The sequence below is a fragment of the Budorcas taxicolor genome, chromosome 12 (assembly GCF_023091745.1).
Source record: "Budorcas taxicolor isolate Tak-1 chromosome 12, Takin1.1, whole genome shotgun sequence".
Classification (NCBI taxonomy): Eukaryota; Metazoa; Chordata; class Mammalia; order Artiodactyla; family Bovidae; genus Budorcas; species Budorcas taxicolor.
Genome location: NC_068921.1, coordinates 87228379 through 87255947, shown reverse-complemented (window position 1 = coordinate 87255947; position 27569 = coordinate 87228379). Strand labels below are relative to the sequence as shown.

The window sequence follows — 27569 nt, the reverse complement described above, 5'->3', positions numbered from 1 at the left end:
CACTCCCAAGGAAGCTGGTGAGATCCAAGACGCCTGGAGTTTGGTTACGGAAAACCAAGGTGGATTTCTGAGTTATGATGGAAGTCTCACAGTCATATGAGATGTTAACAATACGGAAACTGGGTGAGCACATATGGAAGCTCTTGGTACTATCTTTGTAGATTTTCTGAAAGTTCAAAATTAGCCCCAAATAAAAGTCTGCTGAAAAAAAGAGAGATGTTTCACCTTCTTTATTTCACTTTGCATTACTATTCTGTATATTCAGAAAACATCTGTTGCAAAAGTGTGCAATCCAATCTCTTAAGGCAAGTATCCATTCCTAAATGCAGAGGTGGGGTCTGGATGCATGTTGAGAAATTGGAAATGTTTAAGACAAGGATGAGAGGAAGCAGACTTACTCTAAGACAACGGGGAACTGAGACCAGTCTGGAATCATGTGCTGTGGTCCGACATAGACGTCTCTAACATCATGTCACTTTCGTTCATTTCAATTTCAAAGGTTTCTTCCAAGGAAGGTCTGGAATCTGGGGTTTTCCTTGAGGTTTCTAGTGGTGCAAGCCCTGCTTCTTCCACAGTCTGTTTTTCTACTTCAAATTCCCTGAAATCCCACGGAGGTGAAATAATGTTTTTTAATGTCTTCATTGTATGCACATCGAAATCGTAACATTTTAGTTTGTCTTTGATGTCTGCTCCTAAAAAGACAGACACACCACAGTAAGAACAAAACAGAAAATCCCATTTGTCATTTCCAGCAACACATAACACTGCTCTATCATTTGGGCCACAAGTCCTTGTAAGAGCACGTGCATAGCTAACGGAAACGTTGCCATGTCTCTCTGCCCCGTGGGCCTTTACGATGAAGGGAGACTATGGGGAAGGCTCCCAGAAGCACAGGCAGGCTCAGCTCCTACCCGCAAAGGGAGTCAGCACCAACCGGAGCCTGTGGGCAGGACCTCCTCAGCAGCTGCAGGTGGAGAATCCTGGCTGGCACTTCGCCCGAGTAGAGTCACGAGTCTCAGGCACAGAGAAACACACCGATTTTCCACAAATCAAAACTGTGAGAAGAATGGATGGGCCACGGAGAGGCCCAGCTCTACCAGGGCCTCCCAGGCGGCACTGCGGGTAAAGACTCTGCCTGCCGACGCAAGGAAACTAAGAGACGCTGGCTCAGTCCCTGGGTGGGGAAGATCCCCTGGAGGAGGAAATGGCAGCCCACGCCAGTACTCTTGCCTGGAAAACCCCATGGACAGAGGAGCCTGGCGGGCTGCTCCGCGGGGTCATGAAGAGTCGGACACGACTGAAATGTCTTAGCACAGGCTCAGCTACTCCGACGTGAACAAGATGACAGTTTTACAGACTTCAAACCAATAGCTTTCAGTAACAGATGTCTTGACAGATAACATGCAAGTCTACTAAAGATAAAAACAGCACATACAATTACAGTTAATAATACCGTTATACATATTCAAAAGTTGCTGAGAGTGTACCTTGTAAGTTCTCATTTCAAGAAAAAAGTTTTTCTGTGTTGTGACAGATGTTAACTAGACCTACTGTGGTGGTGATTTTACAATGCAGATATTAACTCATTATGCTGTGCACCCGGATGTAACGTAACATATGTACAATAAGATACTGTGTAATGAGCCAGCTTAGAAATCTCCTTTTGTAAGGCCTCTATAAGGGCAGGCAAGCGCCCATCCTAGCACCGGGTCTCCAGACACTTTTTCGGTCATCCCATTCGTACACTTATTCTGGGCTGTGCTGGGTCCTCGCTGATGCACAGGCTCCTCTCTGCTGTGGAGGGCGTGCCTCTCACTACAGCGGCTTCTCCTGTGGCGGACCACGGGCTCCGGGAGCGCAGGCTTAAGTAGCTGCGTCTCCTGAGCTCTGCTAGAGCACCACCTCAGTCGCTGCAAACGGGCTTAGGGGCTCCGTGGCATGGGAGACCTTCCTGGATCAGGGATTGAACCCATGACTCACTGTGATGAAAAGAATGTGACAGAAATGGTTTTGTGCAAACTGTAGCCTTCAGGGGGCCCTGAAACTTTCATTCTTCTCCCTCAGGCCCTGGGACCACCATGCTATAAGGAAGGCTGGGGTAAAGAGCCACGGAGGGGCCCAGCCCTGTCAGTGAGGTTCCCCTGTGCGTGACACCATCTTAGCCCGTCAGCCCTGCCAAGCGAAAGCCCAGCACACAAGTCACCTGCAGGGCTGTGGGAAACAGCATGCCTTTGCTGGCCAGAGCAGCGCACTGGGCAACAACAGGCCTGTGTAACTTCAGCAGACGTGCTGTTAAACAGTTTTCCAAAGAGTCTGCCCTATTTACAATCCAGCAGTAACAACATGTGAGAGTCCCAGCTGCTCTGCGCCATCGCCAACCCCAGGCACTATCAGTATTTGTTTCTTTTAGCCACTCTGGCAGGTTTACAGTGATACCTCACCATGGCCTTTATTCACTTTCCTGATAAGTAATGTACTGAGCACCTCCATTTACTTGCAATTCTCTCAATATCCTCTGTGGTGAAACTCCTGTTCAAGCACTTTGCACATTTTTGATGGCGCTTTTTTTTACTGTAGGGTCATGTGCAGGACTGTTTGTATTCTGGACGAGCTCCCCAGTGAGTCTCTGTACTGTAAATTCTGGACAAGCTCCTTGGTGAGTCTCTGCGCTGTAAATTCTGGAGGAGCAGCGTGGTGAGCCTCTGTGCTGTAAATTCTGGATGAGCAGCGTGGTGAGTCTCTGCACTGTAAATTCCGGACGAGCTCCCCAGTGAGTCTCTGTGCTCAAAGTTCTGGACGAGCTCCCCAGTGAGTCTCTGTGCTGAAAGTTCTGGATGAGAAGCTTGGTGAGTCTCTGTGCTGAAAGTTCTGGACGAGCTCCCCGGTGAGTCTCTGCTGTAAATTCTGGACGAGCTCCCTGGTGAGTCTCTGTACTGTAAATTCTGGAGGAGCAGCGTAGTGAGTCTCTGCACTGTAAGTTCTGGATGAGCTCCCTGGTGAGTCTCTGCGCTGTAAGGACCTCTCTTGGTCTCTAATCTGCCTGTGCGGCCTCACGTGTTTAACTGTATTGAGACCTACTCTTTTACAACGTTCCTGACTAAGGAGCACAACTCCACACCAACTCACCTTTGCAGTTCTTGCTGCTGTTCACTCACCAAGTCATGTCCAACTCTTTGTGATCCATGAACTGAAGCACGCCAGGCTTCTCTGTCCATCACTATTTCCCTGAGTTTCCTCAAACTCATGTCCGCTGAGTAAGTGATGCCATCCAAGCATCTCGTCCTCTGTCACCCCCTTCTCCTCTTGCCCTCAATTTTTCCCAGCATCAGGGTCTTTTCCAACAACTCCATACCAACTTACCTTATGACTTGCTAATCATTTATAAAAATTTAAAAAATTACATAGCGTTGAAATGTGAACATAAGCCAATTTAACAGTCCACTGAAGTGCCAAGATTAACATGCTATACTCTGCATTGTAAAACAGTAAAGCATTTACTTATTAGAAAAATCTCTCAAGATTTTTTCAGTTATGCAAACAGATTGATTCTTATATATCACCCATATTCTAAAATGGTATTTTGCACATAGCAAATACTTGACTTTAAAGTGAATGGATACATAGAAAGTGAAAGTGAAGTCACTCAGTCGTGTCCAAGTCTGCAACCCCATGGACTGCAGCCCACCAGGCTCCTCCGTCCATGGGATTTTCCAGGCAAGAATACTGGAGTGGGCTGCCATTTCCTTCTCCTGGGTTGGGGCTCTTCCCAAACCAGGGACTGAACCCAGGTCTCCCACATTGCAGGCAGACACTTTACCCTCTGAGCCACTAGGGAAGCCATGACTCATTAATCCCCACATGCTTTCTGTTGAAATAAATGGAGTTTCTTGATATTACTATAGCAAGAATGATCAGACAAATAAACTTAGAACTTTATACGAGAATCTGAGACACCTAAACAGAGATATACAAAGATCTAAAATATGGACTACAACATCAATCAGAATAATTATAATCTTACCAATATAAGCTTCAGAATCACCAATGTACATTTCAATGCAATGGCCAAGCATTGTAACAGAAAATGTGTCATCTCGCCTAAGACCAAGAGCCTGCAGAAAAGATTCAGCCTGGTTACTACAAGAAAATCAGTTTCTTTCTGACCGGCTTTAAGCATTGCCATGGATCTCATTTCTAAATATTCCAGGGAACTCAGGATAGCAGTGAAGGGAGGTTGTTAGTGGGGATACAGACAACATGAGTGGCTATCATCTGATAACTGCTGAAGCTGGGGGATGGGTACGTAGCGTGTCATTACACTATTCTATCTTTTATGTTTGAAATGCTGCCCTCCAGAAGGATTCTTAAAAAGCCCATGAAGCCCTCTGTATTAACTAAAACTTAGAAAAGAAACAAATTATGTAACACTCAAATACAGACATTTGAAAGGTCACAAAAACTAGAAAACTTGCTTAGTCCACACTCCTGCCTGCTCAACAAGTATCTGGTCATCTCAGTGGTACTTCAGGAATTCATCTTCCCTGAAATGTCTAACCAACCCTTGCAAATCAGTTATAAATCTATCATTCACTAATTTAACTTTGAAATGTTGTATTTTCTCACACTTTATCTCTTTCTCCAAATACAGTTATTTCATCAATTTGAAGACCCACATTTTTTCAAATTCTAGCATCTGAACTTTGGAAGTCTCTCAACAGGTGGCTTCTTATTACTGCTGTCAGCTGGTCTCACTGGGTGAGCACGCCTGTGCCAGCAGTGTGGGCCTGGCGGCCACATCAGTAGTACAAACCAGACCACACACCACCTGAAGAACGCCCAAAGGAGGCACTGAGTTGTGGGCATTATCCAAAAACGTTCTGGCACACTTTCTGGCAGAGTCAATGCCGCTAGCTGGGAAAAGCCTGAGTGGGGCACGTGTACCGGCATGTGGACACAGTTTTGGGAAAACAGGAATATTGGTCACTTGGTACAAAAGTGACTTAGAAGAACCAAACTCTGAATGTGAAGAACTGAATACCCTAACAATTTCACTTATATCTTCTGTTGTGTAGACAGTAGAGTGCTCCCTGACAAGAATCTATGCCCTATTATGTCCAAAAGAGCACTTTTTCTAAGCAAACAAAAAAACCAAAGTGACAGGAAAGAACTAAAGTTTGAATGGCAGCATGAGTTCTGATACAGTTATTTGCTTTCTGATTATTAGCGGTGGCTTAGGCTTGAAGAAATACCGCGTGTGAATTACGGAGAGAGCCTGTCCCAGTGACGAGCGCAGCAGTTCTGCTCATGTACGGGCAGTTAGCTTTAAGTCATAAAGTCTGGAGTTCCCAAAGAGCTCCCTAGACACACACCCGGCTCAGCTGCGCTGACAGATACTCAGGTAAGGCTCACATCTGAGAACTGTAAGACAACTCACACACTTTTCTCTGCAAAGAAGAGTAAAATGCAAGGTGGCCTGAAGAATTTCAAAACGTACATTTTAAACTGCACTTCTCTCAAGTAAGAAAATATTGCCTAGAAAAGATGTTTCAAACAAGTGGTACCTCTCAACCAGATTTAAAGTTCTTGGTACAAACAAAAGACGTACGGTGTGGAAATAGTCCACAGCGTTCTCAAAGTTGCCCATCAGACTGTGAATATAGCCGATGGCGGAGTAGGTGGACGCGTTCTGAGGGATTAACACCAGGGCCTGCCGGTGGTAGTCCAAGGCCTCAGCATACTTCCTATGAAGAGGGAGAACAGGAAGAGAGAAGCAGTCAGTGAGGGCAGCGGGCCTTCCCGGATGGGCACACACAGAAACACCTTCCTGTATTAGAGTCACAGTCTACACAGCAACGCCCTTCACATCTCCTGTGTATCCACCTCAGTGTGTCTTCCAGCCGAGTGTAGACAGGCCCACAGGGCCAACCAGCTGAATCCCATCCTTGGCTCTTGGGCCTGGCCCTTCACGCAGCAAGGCCTCAGCTGGGTGCAGGCAAGCCTCCCAGCCAGGGGTGGTTCAGGGACTAAACGGTTTTGCTCTAAGGCCCACAGGAGCCACCTGGAGCAGCATCCCCCCAATTTTCTAGAATACCTGCTCTGTAGAAACCCTGCTGAGAAAAGGTTTCGTGCACAATGATGTTTGGGAAACGCTGCAGTTCATCATGCATAGTAAAGACTGCAAGATATCCTGAAAAACCTGCTAAACTTTGAGTAACTTCAAGGTCATCAAACTTGAAACTAACCAGACAGTCTCTCTTTCAGCTGTCACCTAATGCCACACCAGTCATCACCCTGTGAAACCGGCATCTAGCGGAGAGCAGCGGGTTAGGCGCGAGTACGGCTTCAATTCGGCCCTGCTGTCCTAATTCCTCTAAAATAATTTTAACAGTGAACATTTTTAATCCAAGAAAACAGAAGTAATTATTATTCTCAATATACTTCTAAAATAAAATTATACTAACAAAGGTAATAAAAACATTTCTTCTGTTGCTTGCTATATCTGAAGAACCAAGTACAAGAAAACTAAAGGGTCTCAAAATTATGGAAATAGAAAAAAAAACTATGGAAATAGCTACACAAGGTTAAGTGAAATTTTAGTCACAAAGAAAATTTCTGAAAAATGCTTTACTTCACTTACTTAAGTTTTCTGCAGACATGGCCCAAGTTGTTCAACAGAGGCTCCCATTTGTCGACTGTCACCTAAAACGAAGCACAGCAGACCGCGACTCACAAGCGGCGCCACCCTGCCCGCCCGCACGGCAGGACCTCACTTGCCTGCGGGGATCCCTGGTGCTTCCACAGCACTGAGCCAGGGTGAGGGGCTTCTCCATCCTTCCCACTGGAGGACACTTTCTGAGGTTCATTTTATTAGCATAATTTTGTCAAAGAGCCCATCTATGCCTAAAGATGCTCAAGTTCTGTACCTCCAGCCCAGAATTCTCCATCTGCCTAGGACATGTTTCCACTCAGAAATCTCACAAGCACTTCAAATCCAACAAGTCACATGCTAACTTCATCCCCTCTCCTGTCAGCTCAGCTCAATAATATCACCCCTCTGAGTGCCCCACACACGTCCATGCCATCCCCGACCCAACCCCTCCAGGAACCACCTGCTTATCAGACTCCTCACAGAGCTCCACCCCCACCACTGACAAGTCTTGTCTGACCATGCCTCCCATATGAGAGCTGCTCCTGTCCCTCCACCATCTCAAGACGAGCTGCAAAAGCTCACGTCCTTTCAAGGCCCCTGGAGACCCACATTTCGCCCTCCTGCCCTGTTTCTTGATGTTCTCTGTGAACTCAAAACCCAAGCAATACTGAAGTTTTGCACATTCCCTTTGCAATGCCTGAAATGCCCTGCTCCCTACTTCTGCCTGGCTAGCCGTCCACCCTTTAGGACTGAAGTGCGTTTCCTTGAACCCAGAAGGCTGTCCTGACCCACCCACAAGTCTGTGTGAAAGTGAAGTCGCTCAGTCGTGTCCGACTCTTTGCGACCCGTGGACTGTAGCCCACCAAGCTCCTCCGTCCGTGGGGTTCTCCAGGCAAGAGCACTGGAGTCTGTGTAGGTCCCTGCATTTCCTCAGTCGCAGCCCTTCCTGTGCACGGCGTTGTTCCTGCCAGTTTACATCTGCACTGATCTGAGAGCAGTCAGTACCGAGCCAGTTCTCAGGCGCCTACCAGCTCAGAGCTCAGGACACAGCTGACAGGCAGCCGTGAGGCAGGACCAAATGAATCCGCAGACCTGACCACACCCTCTTAACTCCCCTGAGCCCAGCTCTGGGAGGCACTGCCCACGTGAAAGAAACAAACCCTCTATGATTCTTAGGCACAAACTGCTTTCTTGCAACTACTCTGACATCTGCAACCAAGTCACACAGTGTCTTTGCCTCCTCGTGTAACTTTGTAATGGGGACTTGGAAAGTTTGATAGTATTGTGCTTTTACATTTAAACCATTTCTTTAAACGTCTGTAAGAACCCAAAGTGCCTTCAAATCATCAAAGTTATAGTTTCAGTTTCAACTGTGCTTTGCAACAGCGCATCTCAAGCTTCTCTGCGCATGAGAATCGCCTGGAAGTCTTGCTAACACTGCAGATTCTGGTTCGACAGACACAAGGTTCTGCGCTTCTAACAAGCTCCCAAGTGATGCCAATGCACTGCTCCGGCCTGAGAGGCAAGATCCTGAGGTATTCAACCCTTTGAAAACGGGCAAAGTCGTAAGTGCAGCCCTGTGTCAGCAGAAACACATGCATCCTCCAGACCACCCGAGACTGGACTGGGGACGACCCGCTCATATACAGACATGCAGACGCACAGAACACAGAAGTTTAAGCTCATGTGACAAGAGGCCAAAGTAAGCAAAGCTGTGTCTCCAGGGACAAGTAAGCTGTCACCGGGCAGGGAACCCAGGGGAGCTCCGTCTGTCTCCTCAGTAAAGAGAAACTGACAGCTGAGGAAGATGCGTGCTGTGGCTAACTGTTCCCGTGGGCTGGAACAGAATGACATGGGAAGTGGTAACAGCACAGAATACGACAACATGGGTGTGAATAAGAAGAATCAGGACACAAAGAGCAACGACATGCAAACCTGACCTACGGAAGTGCCCGGGGCCCACAGCTGCCACATTTAATACGGTATCAGTGTTCAGCACATCCAAGAGAGCTGGAAGCACAAACTCACGCATCTTTCAGGAACCAGAGCCTGGTTACAGATCTAGACAGATCTTAAATACCAGGTAGGGAAGAACAACAATAGGTCTAATTTTAATTACACCTGGCCCTGTTCCTGCAGAAATGGAACCTGCTGCTACAGGCACCCATCCATCAGAAGGAAAGGACAAGTCAGACAGGACAGTGCGCACCCCCTTCCAGGACCCTCACGTACTCTCCTTACTGGAACCATCATCAAATGCATTCTGATTACGCCCACAGACCAAAACGAGAGCCTCCGAAGAAGCAGACAGCCAACTGCCCTCTCACACTCATTTTTCACCACGTACCATGGTAAGTCAAATACTAACAAACATTTGCTATGATAAATATTAGGCTAATACATACTAGGCAAAACAAATACTATTTTCTCCATTCAATACTAAACATACTTATGAGTGTGTATGTATTTACAGATATTATATAGAATACCTCATTCCCAATTGCTTTAATTTTTTCCAAAGCATCGAGAAACCATTTTTCTGCTGTTTTCCATCTAAAATAGAGGGGAGGGGAAAAGTTGTAGTTTATTCAAAATTGACACATATAAACATTTTAAAAATATTTGAATTATCTTCTACTAATAGTAAAAATGTCGTAAACATCTGTAATTAGTTTTTTTTTAAGTGAGACAAATGATTACTTCTATGGCATTACCTTCACAAGAGCTCAATACTTGGGAGATACAGCATATTCTCATTATTCTGAGTAATCGGGCTCTACAAAGACTGTGAACGGCACTTTGGCCAACACCGAACCACCGCTCCCAGTGGAAAGACCATGCCCCTCTGCTCGCAGGCTCACCAGCTGTTCAAAGTACCTGCTTCCCACACGCTTCAGTTTGGCACCATCTCACTTAATGTATATTGTTGATTCATTAACCCTAACCCACAGCAAAAGCGCTGTGACTGCTGCCTACACAGAGCTGTCTAACCTGCCACTCTGCCCAAGGCACATCTCAGGCTTCCTGCACTCTGGGTGCAAGCAGCACTCCGGCACTCTGCTTGGGGGTCGTTTTAAACTGTGAACCAACCAAGAAAAGCACAAGGCGGAGGGGGACGGCAGAGGGGCCTAAAATAGACTCCAACTAAAGTGACTGAATGAAATTATTACTATACGTTATTTTAAAAGGCTCCATACTCATAAAGACTAGATAACCCAGTTTTTAGAATACACACCGGTGCCACAAAGAACACTACACTGGTGCTAATTTACTGGTTTAAAATGCACGCATGGTTTAGTGCAAAGGATCACAGGCAGTTCTTTCGGTGTGATACTGAACTGCCTGCTCTGTGAACATCCAGGGCGACAGCAAGCCTCAGCCACTGACCAGGAAACTCAGAGGCTGGGCCACTCTAACTGGTTAGCTTTTGGATTAACTGGTAACTGAAAGGGAAACATTTTTGTTTCAAAATTGTGAGAAATCTTTATCAAATGTATGAATCCAATTCCTGGTCAACAAAGAGATGACAAGGGATTCTGCAGTGCCTCCAGGCCACCCTGTAGTGTCCAGGCCTGGACCTAAGAGCTTGTGCCAGCCCACAGTGAAGGGGACCAAAACCCGGGTTTAGTATTTTTAAAAACTGCTATTTCTTTTTAACTGTCCACCTCCTTCTAAAATAAGACATCTATCAAGAGTCACTGGCCACTTAAGGTTAAACTCCAGCGATCAAGGTTTTGCTCTGCTTACAGAAAGGAACAAAAGGGCTCCCGTTGGTACTCACTCTCCATTTTGAAATGCGACCACTCCGACCTCGTGCATAACAAAAGGGTCTTCTGGCGCGATGCTTAGAGCTTGGCCAAAGAATCTTTCGGCCAATTTTGAGTTATTGGTCAATCCATATTCTAATCCAATATAAAGCATTGGCAAGTGACACCTAAAAGTATTGGAAAAGTTCACATATTCAACACTCAAAACTTTAAAATTCATATTTTCAAACCCTGTCTACAAAATTACTTAACATACCAAAAAGAGCACTTAGCTTTTTTCTAACACTTCATTTACTAATATTTAATGAATATCTAATAAGCTTTTAGAATAATCAGCTGCCACTTCTAGAATCTAACAGCAAGCTATTTACCCTTATTTTCCATTGAAAGTGAAAGTGAAGTCGCTCAGTCGTGTCTGACTCTTTGCGACCCCATGGACTGTAGCCTACCAGGCTCCTCCCTCCATGGGATTCTCCAGGCAAGAGTACTGGAGGGGGTTGCCATTTCCTTCTCCAGGGGATCTTCCCCACCCAGGGATGGAGCCCGGGTCTCCTGCATTCCAGGCAGACGGTTTAACCTTGGAGCCACTACTCTACAGAAAAAGACACAAACGAAACCCTTGTGAAGCAGAAGGGCAGGCCCCAGGTGTTTGCCTCCATGCCCCCAGCCAAGACGGTCTTCCTCTCACTGACTCAGCAACACAGACCCCTCACAGCTATGCTCAGTGCCCCTCCCACTATGGAACCAGCCCCGCCCTCGAGGGGACTTCCCTGCATCGGTTCTTAGCAGCTCTACGCTGAAGAGCTTGGGCCGCGTCATATTCCATTCTCACAGCCTCTGAGGCAGAGGAGCTAATTCACTTGAACTTCATCTCTCCATGCTGTCAGACAGTGGTCACAGTAAGAGGGCCCTCCCCTGAAGATGGTCAGACAATGTCAGTGAGCGCTGACCGCCCGGGCTCCACTCCAGAGTCACGACTGAAGTTACAACCGTGCTGCCTACAGAAGTGCCACCAAGAGCCTCTACACACAGACCTGCAGGAAGTATCGGGCAACTACTAACCCCAGTGATTCACATCCACATAAAAAACAGAGTGCCAATAAAGGTGATTACATTTCATCTTTCTTCTCTTGACTGACAGGTCTCACGCATACAGAAATGTAACATTTACCGCTAACAGCACAAATGAGGTGGCGGGAGCAAAGCTGCCCCGGAGCAAGGAAGCACACCCGACTGACTGAGGAGAAGCACGCAACACCGAGAGCGCCTTGCAGGGAGAAATCATGAGCCCGGAGCAAGGAGGAGACGCCAGGGTAAGGGCACGCGGAGTGAGGGGCTGTGGAGTGAGGGAGCAATGTGTCCTGGGATAAGCAAGTGACACTGGATACTATCTTGGAGTGAGGAAGTAAGGGGTCCTGGAGTAAGAAAGTGACACCAGACAGTATCTCAAATTCACAGGAACAAATGAAGAGAACTTGAAACAGGAAAAAAAGCTCAGTGTAACAAAGAACGTATATCCCTGGTCTCCGTCTCACAGCTTCTTTGAGAAACAGCATCGCACACTGAAGTCACTACAACGACGGATAACCAAGAGTCTGCGGTTTACAGATCGGCCCAACCAGAAATGCTGACGGGGGTCCTCAGGCTGAAACAACAGATCGGCCCAACCAGAAATGCTGACGGGGGTCCTCAGGCTGAAACAAAGACACTTAGACAGTAACTCAAAGTCACAGGGAGAAACAATTTGGACAAGACCACCGCAGAGCTAAGGATAAGGCAGTATGAACATATTTCTGTTTGCAGCTCTTCCTGAACTTGACCCCCTGAAAGTAAGTTGGTGTCATAAAGTAAGAAACACATTTGGTTTTGTCCCTGATGCTGGCACAGACCGACTAAAAGCCTGGGGAGTTCCTCAGTGAGAGGTGTGTCCTTTGTCATGTACAACAAGCCCCTCCTGATTACACCCAGTTTACATTAATGGGGACTCAGGGTGAGGCTGGTCACCAGGAGGCCGGGTGCTGAGAGGACTGGAACGTTCAGCCCCACGCACAGACCTCCTGGTAGGGAGGCTGAAGGCTGAACTCTGGAAACACTCCTGACCGCGAGACCCCAAGAGCTTCCGAGCTGGTGAACGTAGCGCGGCCCCGAGACAGCTGGAGGCTGCGTGCACTCCACCCGCCGGCCCTGCACTGCCCTTCTCTTCCGTTTGGTTCTTCCTGAGCTGTATCATTTATGATAAACAGAACACTTTCCTGGATTCTGTCAGCCATTCCGGCAAATAATCAGACCCAAGGAGGAGCTGCGGGAACCCCAGATTTACAGCCAGTCAGTCAGAAGGACAAGTGACCCAGGACCAGCATGAGAACTGAACTGACTTGTAGGACTCCACAGGTGTCTGGAGAATCAGAGAACTGGCTGTTACTGTTGCAAAGTACTCTAGTCAGTAGTCAGTATTAATCCAAAGTAGACTGTTTAAGATGTTAACTGTAACCCCCCAAGATAAGGACTAAAACCTCGAAAAATGTACTATATGAAAAAAACCAGGGAATTAAAGTGGTAATTACAAAGTATCTAATCAAAGAAAGGGCAGTAAGGAGAAACAGAAGGAAAAAAGATATAACATCAAAAAAACAGCAAAATGCCAAGCATAAATCCTACCTTATTACTAATTATATTATACACAAATGGATAAAATGCCAACAAAAAGCAAGAAATTGGCAAAATCAATAATAAAACCATGTTCCAACGATTTGTTGTCTAGAAGTGACACTTTAGATTCAAAAGACTCAAGTTGAAACTGAAAGATTGAAAGAGATACACCATGCAGATAACAACCAAAATAAGCAGGAATGGCTACAGTAAACGTTAGATAAACTCAGACAAAATCTGTTACCAGAAACAACTAAGGATGTTGTACAAAGATAAAAGGCTAAATCCATCAAGAATCTAACAGTGGAGACCCCAAAGCTAGTAGTAAACCTGCCAGAATTGGAGGGAGAAAGACAATGCAACGGAACAATTGGAGACTTCATTAAGGAAATCAGCTGCTGTTTGAAAACATGCTTTACGCCACTTCATGGGCATGAAAGACCCACCTGTTTTGGCTAACCAACGGAAATACGAAGAGGGTATCTCCTTTCATGGGAAAGAAGCGTTCCACGACTTCAGCTTATTAAAGGTTTCACAGAACACTCCACTTGTGACAAGGGGAAACCCACACCCACCTGCGATCGTGAATGAAATCACGAGGTGAAGCAAAAACAGAGGCCATGAACAACACTGTGGCCGGTTGGGACCCGGGGGCGGCGGGACCCGGAGGCGGCGGGACCGGGGGCGGCGAGCAGCGCGCTGGCGGGGATGGGGCTCCAGAGCATGGGAAGGCTGCTATCAGTGTCCTCCGGGACAGACGTGCTAGGTTGCAAGGCGGCGAGCAGCGCGCTGGCGCGAGTGGGGCTCTCGGGCACGGGAGGGCTGCTATGCGGTGTCCTCCGGGACAGACGCACTAGGTTGCAAGGAACCTCAAGAGACCCAAAACACTGAAATCACAGAGTACGATCTTCAATCACATTGGAGTTAAACTAGAAATAACTGAAGGAAATCTTGGAAATTCACAAATACCTGGTAATTATACAACACACTCTTAAACAACCAATGGCTCAAAAAGTCATAAAGAAAATTTTAACAGATGTATGCAATTTCAAACAATTAACCAAACACAGAGTAAGCTAAGGGAATACAAAGCTATGCTGATGAGGAAGTAAAACGGAGCGGAAAATGATGTTTATCCTGATGAGGTAATGTGAAAATTTAATTAGAAAAGTGCTCGACTGGGAAACATTACAAGTGTTAATCATATAATTAAGTATTGGTTTCGACTCTTGATTAGTAACTAAGAAGTAACTGTTACTTGTTAGTAATAACTGTTCTGGGTCTGTGAGTGCCCAGAAGAGCAAAGTAAACCTAGCAGACCCCAGCATCTGGTCGGGAGAGACCACCCACAGTGAGCTGCTATTCGCTGCAGTTCACCAGACTGACAGCTCAGGGGCGCCTGCGGACACTGAGCCAAGCTCCAGCCAGGCACTGGAGAGCATCTCGCAGTCTTGGTGAACAGGGTGGACTGGGTACCGGGACCATCTAGGTGGGTCAACAACTGGTTGAACAGCTGTAATCTGGAGGACTGTACCAGTAATGTCAGGATCATGGACTTATGGACTGAATGTATGTCTCCTCCCAAACCCATACCTTAGGCCCCATGCTGGCCCCCCGTGACTACACTCAGAGAGAGGGCCTATGAGGAAATAGTAAAGATCAGAGGAGGGTGTAAAGGTGGGGCCCCAACACAGCAGGGCTAGTACCCTACGAGGGACGGCAGAGCGAGCTCCCTATGAGGACACAGTGAGAAGGCAGCCGCCTGAAGGCCAGGACAAGAGCCCTCACCAGGAACCAAGTCGGCCGGCCAGCCTCCGAAAGGGGAGAAACCGGACTCCTCTGGTTTAAACCACTGTCTGTGTTCTGTTATGGCAGCCTGAAAGACTAGGATTCTTAGGGAACTGTGTCCTTTATAATAGTTTCACGGACAGCTACTTAGATATCAAAGTCACACACAGAAAATGTAACACACTTAAAAAAGCTGGGACCCTAAACAATACAGACGCAGAACTGAGTGCCAGTAAACCAACCCTAACAAATGCAAGTCAAGCAAGCAAGGAAAGGCAGCTAACCTTCACGGAGTGCTTTCTGCGTGTCAGAGACTGATGCCCGTCTGTAACTAGGATTTCCTTCATTACTCCTCAGTCAGCCTAGGCCTAAGCGTTGCTGTTGCTCCTGTTTCTCGGGAAGTGCGTAACTGGCCAAGACCAGCAGGCACCCTGGCAGGCCCACCGCCTGCCCACCAGAGGTACGGCTGTGGTCAGCAGCAGCAGCCGGCACGAGAGAACAGGGCAAGGAGAGAGGAGCAACGGCCTGAGAAGAGCCAGCAGGAAGCACAGCAGCGCTCTGCTCCGCAAAGCAGCACGCTGTCAGGGCTCAGGTAGCACCAAGGCCTTTACCACGGACACACGCTCACAGCACTGGCGGGCTCAGTGCTGAGCCTGAATCAAGAAAGAAACCACACAAACACCTTCTGCACAGAAGCAGGACACAAGCAGCCTCCCTGCTCACGGCCCCTGCCATTGCTGTACCAGCGCGTGAGAGACAGCCCCGCCCTCCTCCTCCCTCAGCGGGCGTGTGAGCTCCTCTGTGCTGGTCAGGGTAAACTACTCGGCAGTCACGCCAGCTTTCCTCCCTCACCCGCCTAGCTACTTCACAAGCATAAGCTACTAACGAGACACACTACGCTTTAGCAACCCAGTGGCCGAGACGGTGATGACGAAATCCCACTGGCTGCATCAGCCTGTCCCGCGCACCCTTTCATCAGCTGCGCTGCGGTGAAGTACGCAGCCATCGCCTGGTCATGCTCACTCTCAACTGCGAACGAATGCCCGTACGCGATCCACGCTGGCCCGTAGGTCTTCTCCAGCGTCGTAGCTTTGCTGAAAGAGGAAATTTCATTCACATGTGTAATGTTTAAAGTTGTTAGGTTAATTTTATGTAACTTGACTATTTCAAGGACATCAGAATTATGTCAATGAATGAGCTGTCAATGTATTAAACACTAATGTAACTCTGTGTTAATTCACTTGAAATAAAATAATGCTTAATAGTACAAGCAAAATTTTAAGCAATTTTAGGACAGGTCCACAACTTCCTAGGTATATAGTAGAACCCATTAGCTTTCTGCATAGACTTTACAAACATTACTTGACCTAGGAGCTTCATTTCAAAGTGGAGGAGAAAACCAGCGGGAGCAGGATCCTTTTAATGAAGACCTGCTTCATGCCTCGTATGGACCATCTAACCTTGATAACTTTCAGGGTTATCTGTGTTTTAAGGGTAAGTATATCGAGGCTGGAAAGATTAAGTGACACCCTACAGGTGACTTGGAGACTCATGCTGGTTCGATGGACAGGACTACATAGTTTTACAGTCTTCAACTAGGTGACCCACAATGAGGAATAAAGACAGCGTATCACAAAGCATGAAAAATATAAAGGGTGAGATTCCCACTTTCTTAGCATTTTATTTTCTAAGATTTCTTTTACCCAGATGGTCCCTGTTTCACATAGAATTCGTCACTGAATAAGCACAGTAAATCAAAGCAGCACAGCCCAAGAGAACTTCTATAACACAAATCATCCTGCTCCCAAAAACACAAGCACGTGTTCCTAAAGTGCTCAGCACTCAGAGCGCTCGCCCTCATTTTCCCCTAGTGCAGGGCCCTCTCCGGTCATCTCATCTTCTTAACAATCCTGGCATACAGATACATCACTCCCCGTTTCACAGGAGAGGCAGGATCAGAGGAATGAACTCTCCCAAGGAATCATAGCTAGTAAGTGGCAGCATGGGGTCTAGAAATCAAGGCTGGGTCCAAAGTTTATGAACTTTACCACAGATCCGTTTTCTACTCCGTTCGCATGGAGGAAGTCACAGGCATTACTAGAGGTTTTCCTGTACTAGAGTAATTGAGTAACACTGGTTAGGCAGCTGGACTGGGCTGCATGGAGCTCCTCAAGCTAATGCCACAGCAAATCCTTACGTAAACCTGTTCACTTTGCCAAGCATTCTGAGTTTAAGTATTTTTTTATTTATTTACTTAGGCTGCACGGCGTGGCGTGTGCGACCTTAGTTCCCACACCACACGCTGAACCTGTGCCCTGCCATGGAAGCAGAGCCTTACCCACTGGGCCAGCAGGGAAGGCCCCAGGAATGCGCTTCACAGTCACATCTAGTGACCCTGACCTCACAGAGCTTCACGTAATTTCACAGTTATTAAAAAAAGCCCTCATAGTAAGAGGTTAAAACTATCTCTGTAAATAACAAGCTCCCAAAATATTTCATATTATTCCCTATTCCTATTTATTCTCATTTATAAATAAAAATTTAAATACATCATAAACCCCTGAAGACAAGGTCTATACCACTGACTACTTTTATCTCCCCTTCCCCCTACAGCATCTTATAAAGAGCAGGGAACAAAATGGATACACCTTAATAAACTCTGAGGAAAACACCTTCTTTCACACTGCTTTTTAAAGGACAAGTCTCTGTCTTAAAGCAGATGACGAAGAAACTACTTCCCGCAGGTTCACGACAGAGGGCGGGGACGGCGAGTCCGTACCTGAGGTATCTTCTGGCATGCTCGTTTTTATGACCGACCATGAGATAGTAGCATCCCACTGCAAACCAAGACACCTAGAAAGGTTAGAATGCACCATGAGCAGAGGCACGGAGCCTTGCACTGGGAATCATCACACACTCAGGTCAGGACAGAGCCTTCTCTGCACGGGCTGCGTACTGAAGGGCCTGGGTGCAGAGAGGCCAGACGCGCCAGCTGCCGCTCCAGGTGCCCCCGCCCTGCTCCCGCAGCGTCGGAAGCGCAAGGCCCCAGCGTGGGTCTGCGGACTCCACCTCGCCAGCTGCCTCCTCCCGCACTGGCTTCTCCACTTTACGAGCGGCTCCCACACGGGCTGCAGGCTCTTCTCAGAGACCCAGACTCTGGCTCCTGGCTTTCGCCTTTGAGCACATGGCTTCTGATTCCATTTCCAACTCTATGTTTCGTTCTGACCCACGGCAGTTTGGAAGACACAGTGACTCACTCAGTGCCTAATTCAGTAAGTTATCACACATGCAACGGGAGGAGTACCATGCAGGTATTAACACTGCTTATGAGAGATATGACTTTCACTTTTAGTATTTAATTTTCCTGTATGTTAAATATTTTTAGATAATAAGCATATAGTATTCCTATAATCATAAACAAGTAAAGATTAAGTTATACACTAAAAAAATACTTTTGTGATTTGAAAACGTGAACACTGCTTCTAATGATCATAACCATTAGAAGAGTCTGCTCCAACAACTTAAATTAAAACATCTGTATCAACTTAAATTTAGCCTCTGTCTAAACACTAGTTAAGTATTTTCTTAAAGTTCAGGTAAGAAAAAAATAAGGAAAAAAGTTTATATTTACTTACAGGATTACTAGGATACAAATCCACCAATTTATGAGAAAGATAGAAAAGTTCTACATTAGAGAAAAAGAAAAAAAAATAAAATTACTCATAGCAAATGAATTTTAAGATATGAGTTTCCCCCAGTTACAACTCTTTACAATCACATACACTGTGTTCTCGCAGCAGTGATTTTATACTTTTCTTTCTTCCTAGACACAAACTTCATTTACCTGGTGCAACACAGAAGCCCCACGAGCAGTCGCTGCGGCCGCCACTTGCTCCTCACCCCACGCCTGGTACTGAGGGGCGGGCAACACTCGGGGCCTGGAGGCCTGGGCGAGCAGCACACGGCAGAGCGCTCCAGCGCTGGGGTTGCTGCAGAGGCCTCGCCTGTCTGAGAGTCCACGGCTCCTACTCCAGGGGCCTGTTACAGACCACCCCAACCACCCGCAGCCAGGTCGGCTGACCACGCTCTCCAGTCTATCACATCGGCAAGGTGAGCTCCTCCTGAGTGACACAAAGACCAGGGCGGCCGGGGAGCCTGCACCCCCGACAACCCTGCAGGAGGCGCGGTGCTGCAGGCCCGCAGACGGCACTCAGAGCAGCAGGCCTACAGCCGGGGTGCCCGGCTGCCCGTCTCGACAGAGCTGACTATCCAGCTTAAAAGATTTAAGGGCAAATATGGTCCAAACTCTAAATGTTTCTGAAATGTTAAAATATGGAAAACATTAAAACTCTGCCTCTTTACAATTTCTAAAGTTACTGACTCTTGCCGTTTACGGATTTTACAAAAAAAAGAAAAAGGCAAACTGCCACCCAACACTATAAAGTTATGACATCTTGGAACACAAACTACATTTAAAAAAGGAAGCGGAAACTAGGGATAAAGGAAGCGTGTCCTGCTGCAGTGACAAGACAGACCGCTGGTCAGTCTGACAAGCGCGTCTTCCCCCAGCTGTCACCTGCACCTGCAACTGCCCAGGACTCGAGAGATAAACCCCAGCTACAGAATACTTCTGTCATGAGAATTCTTAGTTTCAAAACAGCCTTACCATTTGCTTTATTCAGCTCTACAAGTGTTCCTATATGCACAGGTAAGCAATTCGCATGGAAAGGATCTTTCTCCATCACTCTGAAAGTCAAAGCAGCACATTATGTATGCGGGTACAAACAGCATGTAACAGCACTCGTTACAATTAGCTATGTTTACTTAAACAGTCATTTCCACATTACACACAATACTGTCGGTTATAATACATTTTTAGTTTCTTAACTCCATTATCCTCAGACTTTCTTAGTTTAGGCAATGATTAGATTATAAATGAAAGTGAAAATCCTGATTTATTCAGAAGTACTAAATATAAACATCACTATAAACATTTACTTTAACAGATATAATTTAAGTGGTCTAATTATTTAGAAGGATCAAAAATAATATGAAATATTAAATGAATCCTACTTGTCAATTAAAGTCTTTGTGAGCCCAAGGATTTTAAGCAAGCCCAGAGACAAATGTGCACTATGTACACAGAACTGCCGGTGGGGGAGGAGGCCTGGCAGGTGAGCCTGACACTCAGTCCCTGTGGGGTCTTACTCGTCTCCACTGCAACAAAGAATGGGCTTTGTAAAACACGTGCCAGGATGGGATTCCCAAACTTGCAAATCATCACTGGGGAGGGACACGGACACTCCAGAGTTAATGACACGGAGCAACAAATGTGCGCAGGCCTCTGTCTGTAGACTGCTCTCCTGAGGCAATACCCGCTCTCTACTCTGCAAAGGCTCACCCATCAGCTGACATTATTCAGAAAGCATGTCCCACACCCTGCTCATGTAAAGCGGGCTTTACTCTATGTTCCTGCACAAAAGTAAGTGGATGTACTTACACAGAAGTCAGCTTGTAGCACATTTTAAAGTCACAGTTATAATAATGTCTTTCAGCTAAAGACACGACCACATCCAGATTCTCCTGCAAACCATCCACAGACTCAGGGATGACAGTCTCACTAGGCTTATTATACTGAAAAAGAGGAACACAGACACGGCTCAGTGGCAAGCACCGAAGGCGTGCTCAGCCTGACTCGAGTGCTCCAACGTCTAACGCACAGCAGGTGCGACACTCTCAGACTCCCAGCTTCAAGCGTTACCAACGCTCCTTTCACGAGTCTGACTCTCTTCTCACTTCTATCACAGAATTCCGTGGTAGGAAGTATTTTACAAAGTAGAAGTATAGGAAGCATAAGAAAAAAACCCTCTTTTTCACACAACATCATCCCATTATCTGACAGTTTCATCTTTTAAAAGTAAGAGTTGTTCCTGGGAGAAAGACGTATTTTTGAAACCTTTGTTAGGAATCATATTATTTAAAATAGCCTATGTGTATTCCTGCAAATGTGCTAAACTAATAAAAATTAATGTTTAAATTCTTAACCCATAAAAGAATAGAGAGCAAATTTAAAGAAAGAAATACGATACTTATATAAAGCAAACACTAACTTGGTATTTTAACTTACCTTTTTCAACTTGTTCTCAAACAGAAATCGTAGCAATTCCTGTTCTTCAGTGCAGAGCTTGCTAAGAGGTAGTGATTCAAGAAGTTCTTTTTCTAAAAAATAGTAACAAAAAAAAGAACATCCTCAGTAATTATGGTGACAAAAATCAGCAACAAAAATTATTCTTCTATAATTCTTGGTCTAAGCATACAGAGCTCAAAAGAAAATGACAAGATCAAATGTACTACAGAAAACTAAGAGCCAGGCGGTAGGAACCGTGCAAGAGCTGCGCGGACCTTCGGGCAACTCGAGTCTCCCTCAGACGCGAGAGCCACCCCAGCCTCAGCACCACAGACTCTGTGGGGACAATGTCCGCCGTGCTGGCTGTCCTTTGCCCTCCACCCACTAGGTTCCACAGGCAACCTCCAACCCCCACCCGGACCTGCCCCCAAGCTGAGACAGACTCTCCCCAGACACTGGCAACCATCCTCCAGGGGACAAAGCCATGGGCTGAGAACTCATGAGGCCAAAATAGTCTGAGTCCTTAACACATCCCCACCCTCTGCGCCTCTCTCCTTCAGGCGCCTCGGGCTGAGAACTCACTGGGCCAGAATGCGTCTGAGTCCAACACACCCCCACCCTCTCTGCCTGTCCTTCAGGCACCAAGGGCTGAGAACTCACTGGGCCACAACACGTCTGAGTCACTGGGCCACAACACGTCTGAGTCCGTTAACACACCCCCACCCTCTCTGCCGCTCTCCTTCAGGCGCCTCGCACCCCTGGCCACACGCTCAGTCAATGGCTCTCGGCACGCGCGTCACCTCAGAGCCGTCTTGATGCCAGGGTCCCACCACAGATGCTGACTTGACTGGTCAGGAGTCAGGACCTGCACACTGATTACTCGTCAAACTCCTTGGGGTTTAAAGTGCAGCCATGCTGGGAATCACTGAATCAGACCCTGAATTCTTACAGAACCTCAAGTCATCAAGAGACTGACTGCGAGAAGCGCCTCACAAGACTGGGCTCTGCAGTCGTGCTGAGGCTGGGGTGGCTCTCGCGTTTGAGGGAGACTCGATTTGCCCGAAGGTCCGTGCAGCTCTTGCACGGTTCTCGTTGCCTGGCTCTTAGTTTCCTGTAGTACATGCTTCACGTCTGAAGACATGTGGGAAGTGAACAGGCTTACTTAAAACCTGCACATAGCCTGCTATGGAGTCTATAAATTTCAGAAAAAAAAAAAACAATATTAATTGTGCTAAACATAAAAACACCTGGGTATCCAAACCTTCTTGGGCTGTCAACATATGGTGGGACGTTAACAGATCAAATGCTTCAAAGCAATACACGTCAAGCTTCAAAGCTTCTTTATAGCTATAGGTAGCGAGGGTTCGGTTGTCTAGAGCATCATAGATTTTTCCTCGTAAAAGGCAAATGGAACTCTTTATCTGTTGGGAAAATAAGTCACATACTAAGTCAGTACTACCGAAAGTAATTTTGATCAAAAATCATATACTGTCCGAAGCCGAAGACTTTTTCTTTTAACATCTAGAAGGATTCACTCCATCTCAGTGCCAGACACAATATACATTAATAGACACGTAAAAACGAAGCAAGCCTTTTGCCATCCACCCTCCCTGGGCCCCCTCACTCCAACAAACCTTTACAACTCGGCCACCGTCACTGCTACTGTGCTCGTACTCGCTCTGCCTCAGAGAGGGCAATAACTCAGCACACAGAGCACACACACACTCAGTAACCGTGAAGACCGTCTGACAGGCGTGTCTCAGGGACGACCCTTAGGGAGCACCAGAAAACCGGGAGCGATGCAGCACGGGGTCGGGGCCTGGCTTCGGGAACCGGAGAGAGGCGAGCTCCAGTCCCAGCTGTGAGGCTCCCAGGGGGGCCTGGACCATGCTCCAGCTGCTCACGCCTCAGTCCCCCTCCTCATCTAACTCACAGGCGCCGTAAGGGTCGGAGGTGGTACCATCCGGAGCCAGCACACGGTAAGCAGCTCACACAGCAGCCACCTCACTACTACCAATAAAAAAAGGATGGAGAAACCAGATTTATGTTCCAGACTCTGAACCTCAAAAAACAAATAAATGAGCTTAAAGGTTGTCCAGAGATGCCCTTAGGCTTCTCAGGTGGCTTAAAGAAGCTGTCTGCCAGTGCAGGAGACGGGGTGGGGAAGATCCCCCGGAGAAGGAAACAGCAACCCACTCCAGGAATCGTGCCTGGAAAATTCCCTGGACAGAGAAGCCTGACGGGCTGTAGTCCACGGGGTCGCAAAAGAGCAGGACACGACCAAGCGCCTGAGCACGCATGCATGCAGAGAGGCCACTAACTGGTCACGGGATGCAGGAGGGTCGTCACAAAACCACAGTCCGAAAGCAGCAGAGGGTCTTATGGGGGAATCTCAGACCTATGCGGGATCTGTGAGTCACTAAGAATATAAACTCAGTAAAATAAACACTGCATTAAAAATAAATCATGCATCTCTTAGCAGTTAATGTGTAAGAGGTCCAAAAGTAATGATCCTCAACTCGCTCATAAATGCATTTCCTCACACAAAAAATAATGTGTTTCTTCAAAAATAAAAAAACAAAGAATGATTAGTATTCCTACCGTTATATGGTGAAGAGCGGAGTAACCAAGTTCCTGCATAGATATGTTACAGAGAGTAACTGGGATATGAAGGAATTGGTGGCTAACAGCTAAGTGATATAGGGTCTCTTGCTGAAATTTAAAAAAACAAGTTCTCAAATTTATTATGGTAAGGATTGTACAGCTCAGTAAATATACTAAAAACCAATGTACTATGCACTTCTGAAGAATGAACTGCATGTTATGTGAATTACATTTCAAGAAAGTTGTTTAAGAAAAGAGTAACAGTCCAGATTAGCAATCTGGCTATTACATTACATTATATAATCTCTGCCAGCAGGAATTTGCAATTTCAGGCAGGTATGAAGTACACAAACTGAAATACAGAAAATAACACAAACAGTAACATCAAACCACTTCCTGGAAAGAAACATCTAAGATAAGCAAGGTTTCTTGGGGGACCTACAAAACACTGTCAAAACACAGTTAAGAAGGGAAAAGTGGGAAGGAATTTAAAACATCAAAGGTGAGGAGCAAGAGCTTAAGCCTGCCTATTTCAGATTCAAGCATCTGAGGACACAATCACAACTTCTAACTGATGGCTTAGAAATGTCTTAAAATCTTTTGGGGCTGGGAAAATCAAGTAAGTTGGCAACCCAATTACTTTAAGACGATTATACTGAAGTAAAAGAAGGTTTGATTTATATTTGCCCTCTCCTGTGGGCAATTCTTACTGATATCACTGAAGCTTCTTACTGTACTACTTACTGAGGACTGTGACATTTCCCAGTCACTGGAGGGGTCTTTCAAGCCACTTTCATCCTTCAAACATTTCTCAAACAGTCGTTTGTTGATCGGCTCCTCCATGTCAAGAATATCAAGAGCCTGCTGATATTCTTTCGCAGCAAACTGTGTAGAAAACAGAAACAGCCTTCGTCACTTACGACTTCTGATACTAGACACACAGAGTCACTGTAGGTTTTAGAAGGTAATGAATATTGTACCCACTCATTACTTAAATTTAAAGTAGAATTTTCTTCATGCACATCAGCTTTTAGTAAATGGAGAATCGGTTTACTGAATTCTCACACTCATGTGAGGGATACAAAGATTCACAGCATTAAACCTTTACCAAATAACGAGAGCATACTTACATGGCATCTAGCTGCAAGGTAGCGACATGCTTCATACAACTAAAAAAGAAATTAATCTATCAAAAAAGTGATCAAGATAACATGCATCTTCCATCAAAAAGAAAACTATAACAAAAAAGAGATCAAAGTTATTTTCATGATTCCTCTTTTACTCCCACAGAGAAAGGTCTTTTTAACTCATATTCATCATGAACCCACTGTTTGCCAAGCACGAAGGATTCAAAACAGAATAAGGACCTGCCTCAAGGAGGTTGTAACAGGGCAGACATAATACAGCACATAGTTTCCTTCTTAAGCTATGGAAGAATCGCATAAAAAAATACTAGCCAGTTGAATATAGAAACACCTCCAGGGGGAGAAGGTAACTTGGGAGTTGGTCAGCATCCCAGCACTGAGTCTGAGTAGCTGTCACACATCTCAGGAGCTGCAAGCAGTGAGCGTGACTGGACACACACTCCACGCACTGACAGTGCTGGTGGCTCTAGGACAACTGGAGAGAGATCACAAAACACCTGGTTGGGGCAGGGAGGGGCGCGGGGGCGGTCCATGAATGCATCTGCCTTCGTGAGTTAAAGTCGCTCAGTCATGTCCGACTCTTTGTGACCCCATGGACTGCAGTCCATGGAATCCTCTAGGCAAGAATACTGGAGTGGGTAGCCTTTCCCTTCTCCAGGGGAATCTTCCCAACCCAGGGACTGAACTCAGGTCTCCTGCATTGCAGGTGGATTCTTTACCCGCTGAGCCACAAGGGAATCCTGTAGGTACTGGGAAAGCACTGAGAAAGCGCTGAGTGGTACTGTGAGCGATGTAATCAGACGTGTCTTAGGAAGACCACCCTGAGAGTTTAAAGGATGAACTGGAGACAAGGAAAGGGGTGTGGGAAAGATGTTACTAAACGAAAAAGAGAGGCTAAAACAACAGACGGACAAATTACAGGCCTGACGTGCAGTGATAATCAGACAGAAAGGAACAGCCCATACTTTCAGAGCCATTTAGAAAGCAGTGTTGTCAAAACTTAAGTGATTAGATGGGGGGTAGGGGGAGGCAGGAGGGAAAAACAAAGTGACCTGAGGTTAGGAATAAGAACATTTCTCTTTGACTTTCCTGGCGATTCCAATGCAAGGGACATGGGTTCCATCCCTGTTCAGGGAACTAAGCTTCTGCATGCCTCATGCAGAGACCAAAAAGAAACATACACAAGAAATTTCTCTTTGCATTTCATAAGAGAAATTGAATCCTTTAAAATATTCTTCAAAGTATTTTCACATACAAAGTACATATACCTAAAATACTAGCCTAACAACACTTTTAACACCTTTGGAAAGCTTTTAACACCTTTGCACTCACTCACTTTGTCCAGTTTCCGAGACCGAAGTGCATGAGCTGCCCGGTGATACTGGGCTGTCAGGTAAAGACACTGAGCCAACCAGTAAATGTCCTGGGGGTCCTCTGGAGGGAAGATCACATAAACGGTCAGAGGTGCAGGTAAAGTAGAAAGTTCAGGATAGAGAAATCAGAAAAAATAGAATTTGTCACTTACCATGAGAGAGTGAAGCTACTTTATCTGCCCAAAATAGAGCACTCTGATACTGTTGCTGCATCATAAAAAGAAAAAGCAGTAACTGCCCTGTTCTTTCAACAGTTTTACACAGATAGCTAGTATTACCAGAAGGCTTTAACACTATATAACAAACCAGTATCTCAATACAGTATTTTTTTAACGTGTAGTATCAATCATATCTCTATCTTCTATCCCAGGTGAGTCTTAGCTCAGTGGTACAAAAATATATATATATATATTATTGTAAGACTGTTGACATACAGTTTAAGAAGGCGGATTTTTAAAAAAAATTAATACTCTGCAAAAGTACATCAGCAGGTATTTAAGGAAGTAGCTAATTAAAGTGATCACTAGCAAGGTTCTCAGTCTTTGCCTCAGGCCTCCTAGATGCAAACCAGGAACTCTGCTGCCAATCAGTGTGCGAGGAGGGATGCTCTGGGAGGGTCACAGATCTGCCCAACCTTAGTGCCTGGAAGGCTGAAAGCAGGATGTCCCCTTCCTCACCCAGAGCCAGGAGAAAAGTGCTCCGGAAGAATTTGTTTAACTCATCTGACTGACGGCAAACCAATACAGCGTTCTGAATGTTGCAAACAACCAGCAACAATATTTCACATTCCGCTCCTAACAGTTCACACTGAACACGCTTTTCTCTCCCCATCTTGGTTTCCAATTTATTGGGACCACATACATTTTACAAAGACTAGGCGACATCGTAAAGGGATGCTGCTGATTCCGGAAATACGTCTTTGCTTAAACACTGATGCTCATTCAAGCGAAGGGCAGGGAGAGGAGGTGTAGTCAACACGAACTTTTTAAAGTACTGATTTTGACACTAGAACTTTATCATTATTCACTTAAACTTGCCCAAATAAGAAGGACAACCAAGCTTTAAACGTTTTCTATTTACTAGCGAAGTTCACAGGCCACCCCTCGACTTGGCGCTCAGTACGAAGCGTGTGCTGAACTGGCCGGGCCGGGCCGGGCTCGGGGGCGCCGACACGTGCCGGGCTCGCGGAGACGCCCGGCGCCCCGCGCTCCCCGGCCGGCCGGCCGCAGAAGGCCGGCGCTCGACGGCCCTCCAGGGCTCCGGCCCGAACCAAACCCGGGGCGGCAGGGCCGCGCGCCGCCAGGACCCGCGTCTCCAGACCCCGGCCCGCGTCCCCGGCCGGCCCCACCTGGTCCAGGTACTGCCGGACACGCTTCCGCAGCCGCTCCAGGTTCATGGCTGCGGGGCCGGGCCCGGCGCGCTCGCCGCGTCCCGCTGCCCACCCGGCGGACCTGGGCCCGCGCCCGG

At 46.5% G+C, this 27569-nt stretch overlaps 1 protein-coding gene across 3 annotated transcripts; it reads right to left on the bottom strand.

Annotated features, from left to right (window-relative positions):
- On the bottom strand, window positions 1–27528 carry CDC16 (cell division cycle 16). Of its 3 annotated transcripts, none has more exons than XM_052650008.1 (19): window positions 27451–27528; window positions 26255–26309; window positions 26066–26163; window positions 24715–24753; window positions 24329–24469; window positions 23582–23692; window positions 22242–22401; window positions 20981–21072; window positions 20354–20487; window positions 19520–19599; window positions 18489–18538; window positions 17633–17706; window positions 15822–15947; window positions 10431–10583; window positions 9139–9202; window positions 6638–6699; window positions 5606–5741; window positions 4022–4112; window positions 1–692 (listed from the first exon to the last, which is right to left on the bottom strand). In XM_052650008.1, exons 1-19 carry the CDS (start codon window positions 27496–27498, stop codon window positions 433–435), a joined length of 1974 nt encoding a protein of 657 aa, XP_052505968.1. In that variant the 5' UTR covers window positions 27499–27528; the 3' UTR covers window positions 1–432. The 3 variants fall into 3 exon arrangements, with proteins under 3 accessions (XP_052505968.1, XP_052505969.1, XP_052505970.1); XM_052650009.1 differs by having other exon boundaries at window positions 23582–23614; XM_052650010.1 differs by lacking the exon at window positions 23582–23692.
- Window positions 27529–27569: the final 41 nt, after the last annotated feature.